Source organism: Lates calcarifer, linkage group LG9 (assembly GCF_001640805.2).
Source record: "Lates calcarifer isolate ASB-BC8 linkage group LG9, TLL_Latcal_v3, whole genome shotgun sequence".
Lineage (NCBI taxonomy): Eukaryota > Metazoa > Chordata > Actinopteri > Centropomidae > Lates > Lates calcarifer.
In genome coordinates this window covers 20,878,388-20,892,672 of record NC_066841.1, presented here as the reverse complement: position 1 = coordinate 20,892,672, position 14,285 = coordinate 20,878,388, and the positions used below count along the sequence as shown (strand labels likewise).

The 14,285-nt window shown below is 41.8% G+C and overlaps 3 protein-coding genes across 6 annotated transcripts; 1 reads left to right on the top strand and 2 right to left on the bottom strand.

Moving 5' to 3' along the window:
• Positions 1-880: 880 nt before the first annotated feature.
• Positions 881-6,268, bottom strand: LOC108892269 (selection and upkeep of intraepithelial T-cells protein 1). Of its 4 annotated transcripts, none has more exons than XM_018689723.2 (14): positions 6,116-6,268; positions 5,367-5,643; positions 4,975-5,039; positions 4,586-4,792; positions 4,291-4,365; positions 3,505-3,657; positions 3,250-3,282; positions 2,953-3,174; positions 2,677-2,691; positions 2,476-2,556; positions 2,107-2,206; positions 1,855-1,972; positions 1,541-1,679; positions 881-1,451 (listed from the first exon to the last, which is right to left on the bottom strand). In XM_018689723.2, the coding sequence occupies exons 1-14, from the start codon at positions 6,189-6,191 to the stop codon at positions 1,309-1,311; spliced, it is 1,704 nt and encodes a 567-aa protein (XP_018545239.1). In that variant the 5' UTR covers positions 6,192-6,268; the 3' UTR covers positions 881-1,308. The 4 variants fall into 4 exon arrangements, with proteins under 4 accessions (XP_018545239.1, XP_018545240.1, XP_018545241.1 ...); XM_018689724.2 differs by having other exon boundaries at positions 2,953-3,153; XM_018689725.2 differs by having other exon boundaries at positions 2,953-3,141.
• Positions 6,269-6,664: 396 nt separating this feature from the next.
• On the top strand, positions 6,665-11,790 carry LOC108892270 (aminoacyl tRNA synthase complex-interacting multifunctional protein 1). Its single transcript, XM_018689727.2, has 7 exons — positions 6,665-6,811; positions 9,548-9,642; positions 9,808-9,921; positions 10,360-10,545; positions 10,636-10,835; positions 11,135-11,306; positions 11,501-11,790. The coding sequence occupies exons 1-7, from the start codon at positions 6,780-6,782 to the stop codon at positions 11,665-11,667; spliced, it is 966 nt and encodes a 321-aa protein (XP_018545243.1). The 5' UTR covers positions 6,665-6,779; the 3' UTR covers positions 11,668-11,790.
• Positions 11,585-14,025, bottom strand: LOC108892271 (GTPase IMAP family member GIMD1-like). Its single transcript, XM_018689729.2, is given in 5 exon segments — positions 11,585-12,209; positions 12,211-12,372; positions 12,654-12,916; positions 13,204-13,369; positions 13,921-14,025. Coding segments are annotated over 4 exon segments (711 nt in total). The 5' UTR covers positions 13,921-14,025; the 3' UTR covers positions 11,585-12,089.
• Positions 14,026-14,285: the final 260 nt, after the last annotated feature.

The window sequence follows — 14,285 nt, the reverse complement described above, 5'->3', positions numbered from 1 at the left end:
ACATCCAGGTACAGACGCAATATAACACAAAATGGCCTCATATAGACGCAACACGACGACAACGAGATGATAACACCGATGTAAACCGAGTTAAAATGCCCAGGATGGAACACAAAGTTGCACAGACATGCTAATGTCGGTAAAGTGACTGTAAACAAACACAACACAGATTTAGCTCGTTGTGTCCATGTTGGGGGTCCACAACTCATGTGAGGGAAACACAAACACAGTCCTACCCACGCGATACAAACGACTGAAAATGGGGGCTAATGCTAATGCTAACGCTAGCCGCTAACGCAAATGCTAACGCTAGCCACTAGCTAGTTCATTGATAATTCAACTCATCAACGCGTTTTTCAGATCTTTAGCCTTACCTTCACGTCTCAGTCGTGTTCGACAAGAAGCAGCTCCAGAGCTTGTTTTAGGATCCAGACCTCTTCGGTGATCAAGGTTTCTCATAGCACTGACAAACAGAGACGGCGGTTCAAACGTTGGTTTAAATCTGATTTCCGGGTTCGTTTCTCCGCCTCTCTGAGCTCCGCCCACAAGGTCATGACCGATGACGACACGCGCAGGCAACCTACGGCAGAAAAAAACGCCAGTTGGTCACCTGATTCTGTTCCGCTTAGCAACCGCCTCTGATTGGTCTCAGGATCGCGGATGTATCAGGACTCGATGCGGTGCCGCCGCTCAGCCTCGCAGCCATTTTCCAGTGGTCACTCGCGGTACGAAAAATCCCCTGCGGCCCCAAACATTTTCTCTATAAGCCACCATTGTAACAGAGACGCCAGTGAGAGGGCACCTCCAGCTATAAGTCAGTCACTACTCTCTATTTACATTGTATGTGGTTCATGTCCAGTTTGTCAGAAAACAGTCACAGTCACCTTAAGACTTTTATTTTTACAATATTAAACACAATTTGTCATTTAATAGTGCTTTAAAATAAATACATACATGAATGAATAATATTTAATTTGGTTTATTTATCCTGAATGTAGCTGTGGAAAACGGAACAAACAGAGGCCTTAGTAATAACACGGGAAATTATACATCACCATAGCACTGCACATGTGGATAATGGTGAAAGGACGACGTTATATCAGGCAAAGTAGCAGGAAAAACTGTTTTTAGAAATTCATACTGTTTAAACTTGAATATAAATAGTGGTATGTTTTTTTCTTAACTGTAAAATATAGCTTAAAAAATGCAGAGTAGCTCCATAAACTGACTTCTCACCTTCTCAGCTGTGTTTGTGTAAATGCAGCTGTTTACCCAAAAAAACAAAAAAGAAAACAACTGATTTGACTTTCAGAAGTTGTTCCTGGCGAACCACTGTGCTCTGGCGACCACGTCATTGGCAAAGTCCCCATATGGTGTCTTACTGTCCACATCTTCATAATTCTCCAGTGGGATGACTTTGTCCTCACCTGCGATGTAACAAGCTAGTGCTCCTGAAACACAGCAATACATGGTACATGAGGACGCAAACATGTTACCAAACATCATTGAAGTAGGAGGCAGGAGTCGGCCATGTTTTTACCTTTCAGCCGTTGTTCTTTGGTCCAGTTCGGCTTCGTCCTCTCCATGACCTTGATGAGTTGGATGAGGAAAGTGATTCCCTGGCCTATATGCTCTGTGCCATACGGGCTGCCTTTCACTTCGTGGTAACGCTTATTGATCTGCACCAAAAGGAAACACCATCACTGTGGATTTGCATATGACACTGATGAATGTAAAAATCTTCAGTTTCTTTTTTCTTGCCAAGAAATGAGTCGTATAGAGAGAGTATATAATCTCTCATGCTGGAACCTTCTGCCAAAACAGCTATAACCAAGCCAACACAAAAACACAAACCTGCATGAGACCGAAGCTGCTTGAGTCGTACTGCCCGAAGCCGTTTGCATCCAGCTTGGTTCCAGCCTGAGACTGTCTGGAGATGATGGCAGCGATCAGGGCCGGGTGGACACGGAGTCTGCAACAAATGACAACAACTCTGAAGTTTTCAGCTCTGATATCAGGGGGATACTTGCATCTATCTAAAAGACAAACTGGCAGTATATCAATCCTTAATTAAATGCACCAGGCTTGAGTTGTAGGAGTACATACATTTTTCCCACAGTGATAATATTCTCTTTGTACTTCATCATCTCCTTCAGGTCTCTCTTTGCCAGTTCTTGGGAAGCGTCAACCCCAGACATCAGTTGACCTGAAACAGAAGGATCTACCTCTTTAATAAAAGGCTCTATTTCTGTAGGAATCATATCATAATGTTGTCAGACACTTAATAATAATCTGGGTCTGTGGACAATTGCCCACTGGATTACACTGCATCTCCATCATTTGAGCTTTGACTGGAGCTCTTTTAGTGAACTCATCTCATTTTGTGTCCTCCTCTTCTGTGGTGGTTTAATGGCAGTGACTAGAAAGAGAATTTTTCCTCACATGAACATGAAGGTAAGAACTAAGTGAACTGACCATTGCTGTCTTTGACTTGGTTTGCTCTCGCTGTATGAGCAGAAGCTCCCGTTGTGTCCACCTCGAAGATGTCTCCGTACTCTGAAACAGACAGAGGACATCTGTCACACCTGTTCGCTGCTGTCTCAGTCTATTCACTTGTAATGGTTTAAAGGGATTTAATGTAATTCACATATAATTATGACAGGAATCGGTGCTTACCTGTGTATCTTCTCCCTGCAGGAAGAAACAGCAGTGTTAGTCATTATCTCATTGTACTTGTGTTTGCAGGGTTTGACATTCATATCACATTACTGTTTGTACTTCTAAGCTGTATAATTAATCAATTAATGTGACCTGGACAAATGTATGCACAGGGCCAAGGGCCAGAGAGGCCTGGTCAGTAACCCATATGAACCATGGGTACAATGATTCTCCAAAGTCCAACAGTTCAGATGGAAGATATCGAAGTCAAGAGTGAGGATGAAGGAGGCCTACCTGATTCTAATGATGCGGATTGGCGGGATGATGAGGGAGACATCCCAGTAGTTTTAGCATCAGGTGGACCCAGTGGTCGCCATGCAACAGCAGTGGGAGGTCCACGAGGGCCTTCAATGGGCCCTTGAGGTACAACCATAGGTGGACCTGGTGTGTGCCACACAGTATCAACCTCAGGTGAGGGATGGCCTGTTGGATACCCTGCAGCATCAGTGTCATGATCTGCAACCAATCAGCCGGCACAACCTCAGGACGACATTGACGTGAAAGAAAAGGAAAGATGAATGTTAAACGCACCTTCCTGTCCTTGGATCAGTCTGATGAAGAAGGCTGCAATGAGACAAAACCAGAAAGTTAAAGTCAGTTCTCAACTGACAAGAAATGGCTTTCACTCTAATCAGTTCCTCTTTGAGTCCAAGTAAACAGAGCAAAGCAGTCAATCAAATTACGTAGACCTAAATGGTGACTTCCATGGCCCCTGGAGATCTGGGGTCCCCCTTGCCTGGCTGGTTTCAGTCTTGTTAACCGCTATAAAATACGAGAGAGACCAACCTTTCAGGGGCTGCAGTGAAGTGCGCAGCATCTTGATCACCCGCATGGGAACGACAAAGGCCCAAACCAGTATGATGACAACGATGGCAACGAGCAGAACTGGTACAACCCAAGTCGAGTATCCCAGATCTGCCTCTGGAAGATTAAACAGATCTGCAAACAAGAAAACAGTTACATTGCAGCCCAAAGAGTGCAAATAGTCGGATTTATGAGTAACTATGTTGTTGCCTGTTCAGAATGTGCCTGTCAGTGCGTCGCATTGCCACAAAGACACATGGTGCCTTCTATTTACATCGGAAGTCGGAACTGGGAGTGACTCTGAGTTGACCACATTCCAGTTGACAAGTCAGAAAAACATAGATGATTGCAGGAAAGTCTTTGTTGTTATTGTATCAGAACAAATATGAACTCCACCTGAAGAACACCTCAGAGGAGGAGAAAAGGAGGAGAGGATAATTGTGTTTTTCAGCTAATTTCACTTTGTGTTTCACGTTTTGATAACGTTTAATTTGTCATTCTCTTACCAAAACACAAAACTGACTCGGGAATTCCGACATCCAAATAAAACTGGAACGCAGCAACAGTCTGACAGGTATGATGGTGTCAAGCAACATTCTGTGATGACGCCACAGTTGTGATGTCACAGAGCCCTCTGAAGCTGTTACAATGTTTTGCCCATTCTAGAGTGTTCCATTCAGTGGCCTGATGGGGGCAATGACTTCCACTTACAAAATCACAAAGCAACAGTCTGTGACGTTAGGAGACCACTGAGGCCATTAGCATTACCAGTGAAATAAATCTCCTTCTCCTTCACCACGTTTCCTCCAGGTATCTCTACACGACAAGTCAAGGTTCCAATTCCTGTTAGTTTTCAAAAGAGAACAGAGTAAAAGAGAATTAACTGCAGATTTTTTTTGTTTGTGTGTTTGTTTATTTACTAATCACCTGGTCCTCTGGACGTAGTCACAGTTTTCACCAAATGCCACTGAAATTGGATCAAGTATCCTCCAGGCAAAAATCCTCTGAGCCAAGAGTCTTTTCTTTTCTCCTCACACTGGAGCTTGAGTTTTGGTTGACTTACCTTTCATTGCTGCCAAGTCCAGGTGTGCCCTGACAGAGTGGAGGTTGTCTGGTCCGACTGATGACTCCGTCTGAGCAGGGAGGACGTCTCCACTGGCGTCCAGCAGAGAAATCAGCGGCTCTGGGCTCCAGCCGCTGGACTCACAGCGCACAAACAGCTCATTGGATGAAGTCCTCTGCACTGTCATGTCGACCTCAGACACCTCAGCTAAAGACAGACACACCTGTCACAACTGTAACCACTGAAACCTAACATAAACCAAACCTGTCAGTTCTATATGAGCTTATGTACAGCTCCAGGTGACCTGCTCTGTGCTCTTATTTTATTTTATTTACTTTGCAGGTTTTTATGTTCTACTAATACAATAAAAATAAATATAAAAATCTTACCAACAGTGAGAGAGACAAACACTTGTACTTTGTCTGCAAGTGATGATCCTCTAAGAATGACGCAACTGAATCAGGATGAAGAAGAAGAAGAAGAAAGTCAAGATAATATAAAAATGTAATAATTCACAATAAATGTCGGGCTACTACTTGAAAGCCCAGTTACTTAAAAAGGAAACCAATATTACAGTAACGTCCTTAAAAAGCTGCTCACTGTACTTTTTTTATTTTTAAAAATCAGACTAAGAGGAGGAAATTGTGTATTTATGGAGGACTATTTTCAGTGGCGGATGAATCCACATTTGATGCTCTAGTGAGGATTTCTAGCAGCCGGACGGTGAATGTGGGACTGATAGGATTTGTTGACAGTAAATAAACAACAGACCATCATGTACCTGTAGGTGCCGCTGTCCCACCGTGTGACACTTCGCAGCTTCAGAGAGCCGTCTTCAGTTACGTCTGTCCTCCCGAGGTACTCCACTGATTTCTCCTTCGCCAGCTCCTTTCCATTGCGGAGGACATGAACCGTCAACGGGGACGGACCATCCACCCGTGACCACTCCAACACCATGACACGTGAGGGCACGGAGGTGTCGAGGCGACATGGGAGGACCGCATCATCACCAGAAACCACAAAGACTCGTCCAGGTGAGCCGGGCTGTAGAGACCTACCTGGAAACAGATTTAGTTCCAACAGCAGTTTATTTATTCACAGACACAGATATAACATAAGAATGTAAGTATGTTATTATTTTAATATTACAAGTTACTGCAGCTGTTTACTGTGGCTGAGCAAGATGGAAAATGTCTAAGGTGAGTGTTAGTGGTGGTGTATTATTACTGTCCCCACCTGTCGCAATAGACAACAAGATGGATAAACCAGGGACCTGAAATTGCACGAGTTCTCCTAATAACAACAGATTTATAAGGACTCAGTTCCAAACAGATATTACTGTATTATCATATGAGATTCCACACTGGAAGAAATAGGAGGAGGCCTGGCTTCTAATTGTCATTCAATCACCAATAAAATCAAGGAAGTCTCTTTTAAAGTCTGACCAGCTAAAAACTGCGTTAAAAGAAGAGCTCTCCAACGTTACACCGATGATTACAGCGCGCCCATCTTACGCTCACGCGCACTGACCTGTCGCTGGTGCGTAGATGCTGCTGAAAAACTGGACACACCAGGAACAGAGGACGGTAAATCCTGCAGAGTTCATTTGAAGGGCTACAGCACAGCAGAGAACGCCTCTACGGAAGCCGAGAGGGACATACGTCCAGCAGCGTCATTGCAGAGATTTTAAACCTCATGTTTGCAGTGGTTGTCATCACTCATGGCGTACACTGCCATCTAGTGGCATCAAGTCGTCGAAGCAGCTGTAACAGTAATTTAATAAAGATCTTTAAGCTGCAATTAGTTGTTTCTTAAGAAACATGGACAAAAAACAAACAAAGCGGTCTAATCAGAGTCTTTCTTCATTATAAGTTTGTGTTGAAACTGTTTTAGAGAATGTGTTGATTTAATTAAACTACTACAAGCAGACATATTTCAGATTAAAAGAGACATTTTATTTCATTAGATGAAGCTTAACTTCAACTAGTCTGATCATTAAGTTTCCATTCAGAACCAAATCACAGACACTTATTCTGGGATTCAACTGGGAGGTGTTTGACCTTCGACCTCCAACCACAGGTGGTGTTGACTTCAGCTGAAGATGGAAGGTGACAGCTGACAGAGAGTTTGTCTCAGCTGAGGACGGACTCTGAGCTTTCTGTGTCCCACCAACCGACCAACAACATCCTCCAACATGGACAACGCTGACAACCTGTTTAATCCCAGGTACAACCCACAGATCTGTTGCCTGTTTGTTTTTCTGGTTTTTCCCATAAACTCACCTGCTTTTTTCTTTGCATGTCAAGTAAGAGGCATCTGTCACAGTTTTAAATGAAGACGGTTACAGGATCCGGACTTCTTGCAACATGTTTTTTCAGCCACAGTTGTTGAAAAACATTTGCAATGTACTGTTATTCATTACATGAGATTATTCCAGGGATTTCTTTTAGATGTAGACCTCTACAGCTGCAGACGTGCTTTTTGTGTGCTTTAAAATTACATAAATACATATGTATTTTTTTTTGTTGTTGTTGGTTAATTAACTTTCTTGAGGCAGACAAAGCAAACCATTTAAGAGAGGCAATGAAATTAGTTTGGTGTCAGTATTAAATATCAGTGTTTTGTGTGTGTGTTTGTGTGTGTGTGTTGTATCATTTCATGTTATTTATAGCAGGCGGTCTGGCTGCAGCTGTTGCATCTCTTTCTACATTTCAATCGTTTATTTAGCAGCTGCTGCTCAGACGTGTATAAGAACATGTTTTAGTGACATTGTGAGGACATAAAATCTACTCACTAACATTGTGGGGACAAAATGCAAAGTATCAAATTTAGGGTTGGTGCATTCAGGCGATGTAGAAATAATCTGAAAAATTTGTCCCCAACTGGGAAAATCGAGTTGTTGAGCTTCTCTCTATTCTCCCTGTGCAGAGACGATTATTCCCCCTCTGGCATTTTGTTCTCAGGATTGTTCATTTCATTAATCTCAAGTGTTTAAAAAGTTAGTTTTTTTCTTGTACAGATGAATGTGTCAGTAATGGCCAATCGGTCGAGTGTGTTTGTGTATGAAAATGTAAACCAGATTTACAGCTGATGGCTGCGTCAGTAGCTTTCTGTTTATCATTATGCAAATAGGCTGGTTTCAGCAAGCTGCTGTGTGTGTGTGTGTGTGTGTGTGTGTGTTCAGCCCTTTGATGGGATTATTATATGCTTTCCTTCATCACAGATAACATCTATTGAAAACTTCAAATGACAGCTCTTTCTATGCTTTCATGTTTCAGTTCAGTTTTAGTGACATTTTCAGTTTCTCTTCATGTGGTTCAACCATAAACTCTCATCTTTAGTCCTGTTAAAATATAACTGATGCTGTTGTTTTTCTTTGTGAGAAGAAATTTTGGTATTAATTTAAAATCTTAAGTAAAAGTACGAAAGTATTATCAGTAAAATGTAATAACATTAACCCAAATACGTCCTTCAATAGGCATGTTTTTTATGTGAAGCACTCAGATCTTTTAGTCCCAGGAGCTTTTTTCAAAGAACTAAAATATTCTTTCAGACCTGGTCTAAAAACAAAACAGCCTACTGAATAATGGTCACAATGAGCTGTTACACTCCAGTCCAGCAGGTGGCAGTAATGCGGAAGACAAAACATGGAGGAGATTCAAATCACGCTGCTGTTGATTGTGAAATGCTATAGTGCTCAACCAATCAGAAATGTTCAACCACCAACCCCAGAGGATTCTGTACTTTTGGAAAGTGTTACCCCTGACCAGGAACCTTTTTGGAGTGTGTGCTTTTTGTTTAACCAGAAACATTGCTGTATATCACTACCAAACTCCAGGGACAAAAACAGTGATTTTACCAAAGAGCTGCTGCCTCGATCTGTTAGTGGAAGAAGTACTTTACTGAAGTAAAAGTACCAAAGAGTAACACAAACACACTAACAGATCAGAGGCAGTGGTATTCCAGCAGCTCCTGTGTTGTACTCTGTAAAATTCCTTTTTTTGTCCATGGAGTCTGGTAGTGATATATGTGATGCTTCTGGTTAAACATAAAGGTCAGTAACTTTGTGTTAGTGTGTGGTACTTCTATTTATATAAAGGATCTGAATACTAACACTGTACCTTAGAGGAGTTGATCTAACCAGCTAAAACAAGTCAAAAGAAAGGACAAATCTTTGCAGCATGAAAAAATGAATAAATTAACTGTTCAGTAAAGGATCAGTCTGTTGGCAGGTGTACAACCAGGTGTGTGGTCTAATCCACCTGCCAATCAGGTGACAAACAGGTAGTGCTTTGAAGTGGATTCAGACAACAGGATTCATTTCATTTCTGTTTTGATACAGAAAAAGTCACAAACAAACTTCCCCATATCAATTAACTCTGACATTTTGTCCTGTGTGTGACTGCGCTGCCCTCTGGCAACAACACTCACATCCTTTCCTCCTATAGATATCATCTATATAAACGTTTTATTGGTGTGATGTTTGTGACATCATTGCCCGTCTGATTTTCATACCGTCAGTTATGTCAGAGTCTGTCGATGTTTTAGCAGCACCCACCACAGTGTCACTGAAAACAATTCACAGCTCAAGAAAGGTCAAAACACCTGTTGAGACTTGATTTTAATCTGATTCAATTGATTTGAGACTTAACTCGTCTCAAATGACATACGACTTGACTTGATATTGGTCCAAACAATTTAAGACTTTTATTCGTAATAATTTGAGACTTGATTTAAACTTGCCTCAGCTGAGACCTGACTTGAACTTGTTGCAACTGACTTAAATCTTGATTTAAGCTTCACTCGACCAACTTAAGACTTGACTTGAACTTGACTAGATCAATTGAAGGCTCGACTAAACCTTTTGAAACATTTCTTAGCAGTATTTCATTCCCTTGGCAGGAGTTTCTATAAGGATAATGGATTTCTGCCTTGTCTAACCTCTATGTTTCTGTCCATCAGCCTGGCAGCAGCTCTGATGAAGCTTGATCCAGAGGATGGTGAACAGATCCTGGAGTATTTTAAAACTCATGCTCTGCTGACCAGAGAGAAAGCACGTAAGAACAAACACAGGAGGGACAGGAGAGGGTTCATGCCAAAGACAAAGTGAAGAAGATAATATTGACCAAGTTACACACAAACAAAATAATCTGTAACGCTGATTTAAGTTAAGGGTCACAATAAAACAACAAGTGAAGGTGATTTTAGTCTGTGTGTTTCAGTCCTGCAGGCGTCAGTGAGGGAGCAGAAGAAGCTGCTGGTGGAAAACTCCAAACTGAAGAAAGACATTGAAGAGCTGAGACTTCAACTGCAGGAGAAACAAAGAAGACGCACCGGTAAACTTCCAAAAACTTGCTTTTTACAAATGTCGTCACTTTCTAATAACATCCCCACTTTAACAAAATGCCATAATTTTCCAAAAAAAGCTCACTGTCCAAAAATGTCCTAATTTTTCACACTTTTCAAAATGTCTTCACAATGTCCAAAACTTAAACTGGTCCTCACAAGGATGAAGTACCAACACACACACACACTGCGACACCTGAAGATGATTTTCTTTCCCTCTGAGCGGGTTCAGTGTTGACTGTGGTCAGATTTAAATTACAGAGAACCAGCTTGGATTATTGCAGAGGGAACTTTATCGAGTCAGAATCTTTTGGAGTTTTGTCCAAAAGATAAAACACGTCCAGATACACTAAATTAAATTCCTGCATTTATTTGCTGATGATACAACAATTAAAAACACTTCTCTCTCTCCTTTTACTCCCTTTCAGCCAAAGCCTTGCTCTCCCCAGCTCCACCTCCTCCAACTCTTAGCCCCGCCCCCACAACACCTGTCAGTCAAACTGCCTCTCCTGCTGGAGCAACAGCTGGTGTTCCTACAAACCGTCCTCCCCCCTCCTCCTCGTCACATGACCAGAGAGAGCGACAGAGCAGGAGGAGGAGAGGAGAAAGGAAAGGTAGGGAATTAACAAGGGAGGAAAAACAGGCAGTAAAAGAGGGAGGGAAAGGAGGAAAAGACTTATTCTCTCTCTCTCTCTCTCTCTCAGCTCGTTCCACCTCTGACTCTCTCTCTCTGGGGGAGGAGCCTAAGGTTGATGTGTCCCGTCTCGACCTCAGGATTGGACGGATCCTGAACGTCCGGCGCCACCCGCTGGCCGAGACCATGTCCATCCAGGAAGTGGACGTGGGAGAAAACGCCCCCCGGATGGTCGTCAGTAAACTGGGAGGGAAAACAAACCTGGAGGAGGTAAAACAGGACTTATTCTATATTTATTTTTACAACTTTATATGCAAACATACTTTTTTCTCAATATATTATCATCTAATTCTCAAATATGACTTCGTTCACATTTTAAAAAGAATCTGAACTTTTTCATGAAATATGAATTGAAATATATATTGAAATATACTTGCTTATATTTATTTATTTCCCTCCCTTATCCTTCCCTTCTTCTTTATGTCTGTCTGTTTCCTCAGTTACTCTAGAACTTTCCTCTTGACAAAAAACATTTTTATAAAACTTTTTTCACCTCTCTCTCTCTGCAGCTCCGGGGAAGTCTAGCTGTGCTGCTGTGCAATGTAAAGGCCTGTAAGGTGAGGAGTGTGGTCTCCCAGGCCCGCCTCCTCTGTTGTTCCTCCTCCGATGACTGCATCGAACTACTGGCCCCACCCACAGGCTCCGCCCCCGGAGACAGAGTCACCTTCCTCAACTACCCTGGTAACTATGGTTACAGCAATGAAATTCTAACCTGCTTGTTTAGTTGTGATGACAAAGTCAAAAATAAAGCTAGACAGCTAGAGCTGGAAATAGAATTTACATTGGTCGGGAGGCCAGATACCACAGGTGAATCCACTGATCCACAGTCTCTTTCCAGGTTAACCATGAACCCCACTGTCTTTCTCTATGTCCAGGTGACCCGGACAGAGAGCTGCAGTCCAAGCAGAAGGTTTGGGAGCTTCTTCAGCCCGACCTCCTGGTGGACTGCAAGGGTGTGGCCAACTATAAAGGCTGTGGGTTTGAAGTGAAGGGGAAGGGGTTGTGCAGGGCACCCTCCCTGACCAACTGCACCATCAGATAGACCAGCAGATCGATCAGCACATAGGACTAGACAGTGGTATAACGCTAGTGCTGCTAGCTAATAAAAGAGGAAAACATTTCATTGCATCACTGTTGTTTATTGAATTAAAAACACTTAAAACTATATTCATCTTCTTTGTGTGTTCTTGTTTTAGCTGATTGGTCAACAAAGAATAAACCACTGTGATATATTTCTGCCAAATCTGAAGAAATTCCCTCAAGGTGTTTTTTCAGTATTGTGTTCATGAGAATGGGCGCGTATGTATAAACAACCCTGGAAACAAAATGCCTCCAGCTAGGCAAAACCAGCTCATGATACCAGATAATACATCTGAAAGACTCTTTCCAAACTGACAATGTTGTCATTATGACAGAATGACAGTATATTCAGAACAGGTAAACTGACTTGAAATCTGAAAGGGCTCAGAGTCCAAGCGAGACCTCTGTCCTGACTTTCAGAGCGCTGTGATGGTTCCTGGCCGAGAGGTGGAGCAGTCGGTCTCTCAGCGGCCGTCCCCTGATCAATGGCCAATCACAGCTGTTGTTCCAAGAACAAGACTCCGCCCGCCACCTCACTGGCCAGAGCTCCCAGCCAATCAGTGGTCTGTGTTAGGTAGACGGATGGGTCAAGGCCTGCCGTCTCCAGGTGGTCAGAATGTGTGAGGATTAGTAAGGCATGACGACGCCACTCTGGACCGAAGAGACTCTTAACACCAATACATGCACATACAAAACGCACAAAATCAGTATACATAGAACAGTATTATCTTGGTACATTTACTCCATTACATGTAGTTAAAGTAACTTTGAGTAAATTGTACTTGTCGGAGTAATTCTAACGTGGCATACTTGTTACTCTTTATTTGAGTAGAATCATTACTTTTACTCCATTACATTTGGCTACATTACTTGTTTTTACGGTATCGGTACTTTTTGCTACACCTTTAGGCAACTGACCCACCTCTAAATTTATGTTTGTGTGTATACCTCCACATGCTGCTCCAGATGTGTGTTTTCATGTTGCCGATCAGCTCTCACGACGAGTACAAGTACGTGCACACCCTCAGGGCAGAACTCGTGCACATTGTGTGGGTGGGGCAGCAGAAGGTGCGTGTCAATCACTCTCAGTGTAAGGTCAGACTCCGCCCCCTGTCGTCTGAAATAATGAGGAAAATTTCGGCTCAGGACCTGGTACTCTGTCTTCACGGAAACACCAGGAACGCTGACACCTGTCTGGAATTCATGTCCACCTGCCGAATATACAAATTTATTTTAAAAACTGAGCTGCAGATTCATTATTTTCTACTTACCACCATCTACTTATCTTTGGTAACTGCAGGTAAAGAAAAATGGAAATGTAAAGTTATGCATGAAAAGTTTTCATGTATTTTTCCACACTTAAGCTGGAGCAAAAGTCAGATTGTTCATATTTACGTTTCTCACATGAGACAGGAAATGAGAGGGGAAAAAAGTGACAGTTGCAGCTAAAATGCGTGTCATTTTAAAAAGTTATGTCATTATCTGTAAAACTACTGACCAATCAGAGCATTCCCCACAGAGCTCCTCCCACTCTGCCTGTCGCCTAGCAACAGCACGTTCAGGGCCAGCACATTCCGTTTGTCATCACAGTGTTGACGACTCCACCTGCTGAGCATATTAACCAGGCTGTTGCCATGGTGACTGTGTTCCGTGATGAGATCCATCTAAGGATACAACGGGACAAATTTTTAAATACGTTTGCTGCTAAATTGAGTTTTGTAGTTTAATGTTAAACAGTCAGTGATTGACTTCACATCCTGTGCATTTCTATGACAAAAAAAATTATCCAGAAAGCAAACTGTCGCCTTAAGCATTTAAAAACATATCATTGCTTTATTTAGGCATTGGCCTTTTTGTTCCATCTCAAATAAAAATGGAAAATATTCTTTATATGGAAAAAATTCTACAATAATTAAGTCAAAATGTTAAAACATTGTTTTTATCTGTAAACTCCAAAACAATTTATAACAACACAATTTAACAGTAATCCAAAACTTCCAGATCTTCCAGATCTTCTTTTTAAAATCAGGTTTATCGGAGCAGTAGGCAGTTAATAAAGAAGTGACTTATTGTACAGGTGGATCACTATGACAAAATATAACAGTTGTTGATGCACCTGCTATAAAATAGTTTAAGAACCATCTTTGTGATCTTTGTGTTTTTACTTGAGTACCACAAGTAAAAACAAATAGAATCAACAAAATATGAGTTTTACCTGCTTTAGTTTAAGAGAGGAGGCAAGTGGAGACACATTTCCTGGACCAGTTGATATGAGAAGTTGTATGTGTGTGTATAGAGGTGGTTACTGGTTAAATTATAACCAGTCCTATGCATCCGTCTGTCGCTCTGTAGTTTTATTAGGTTGTAAAAGTGGCAAACATCCCTGCAGTTTAGATTTAAAGGGACACATTAAAAGGGAAGTGTAGACTAGTGTGTTGTATAATAAACATAACATTTCATAATTATGATGTCTCATAATTACATATCTCATCAATATCTTGGAACAAACAAAAAGTTTATAGCTTATCACAGTTCTATTTTTAAATATTGACTTTCTCTTGTACTTATGTTATACGTATG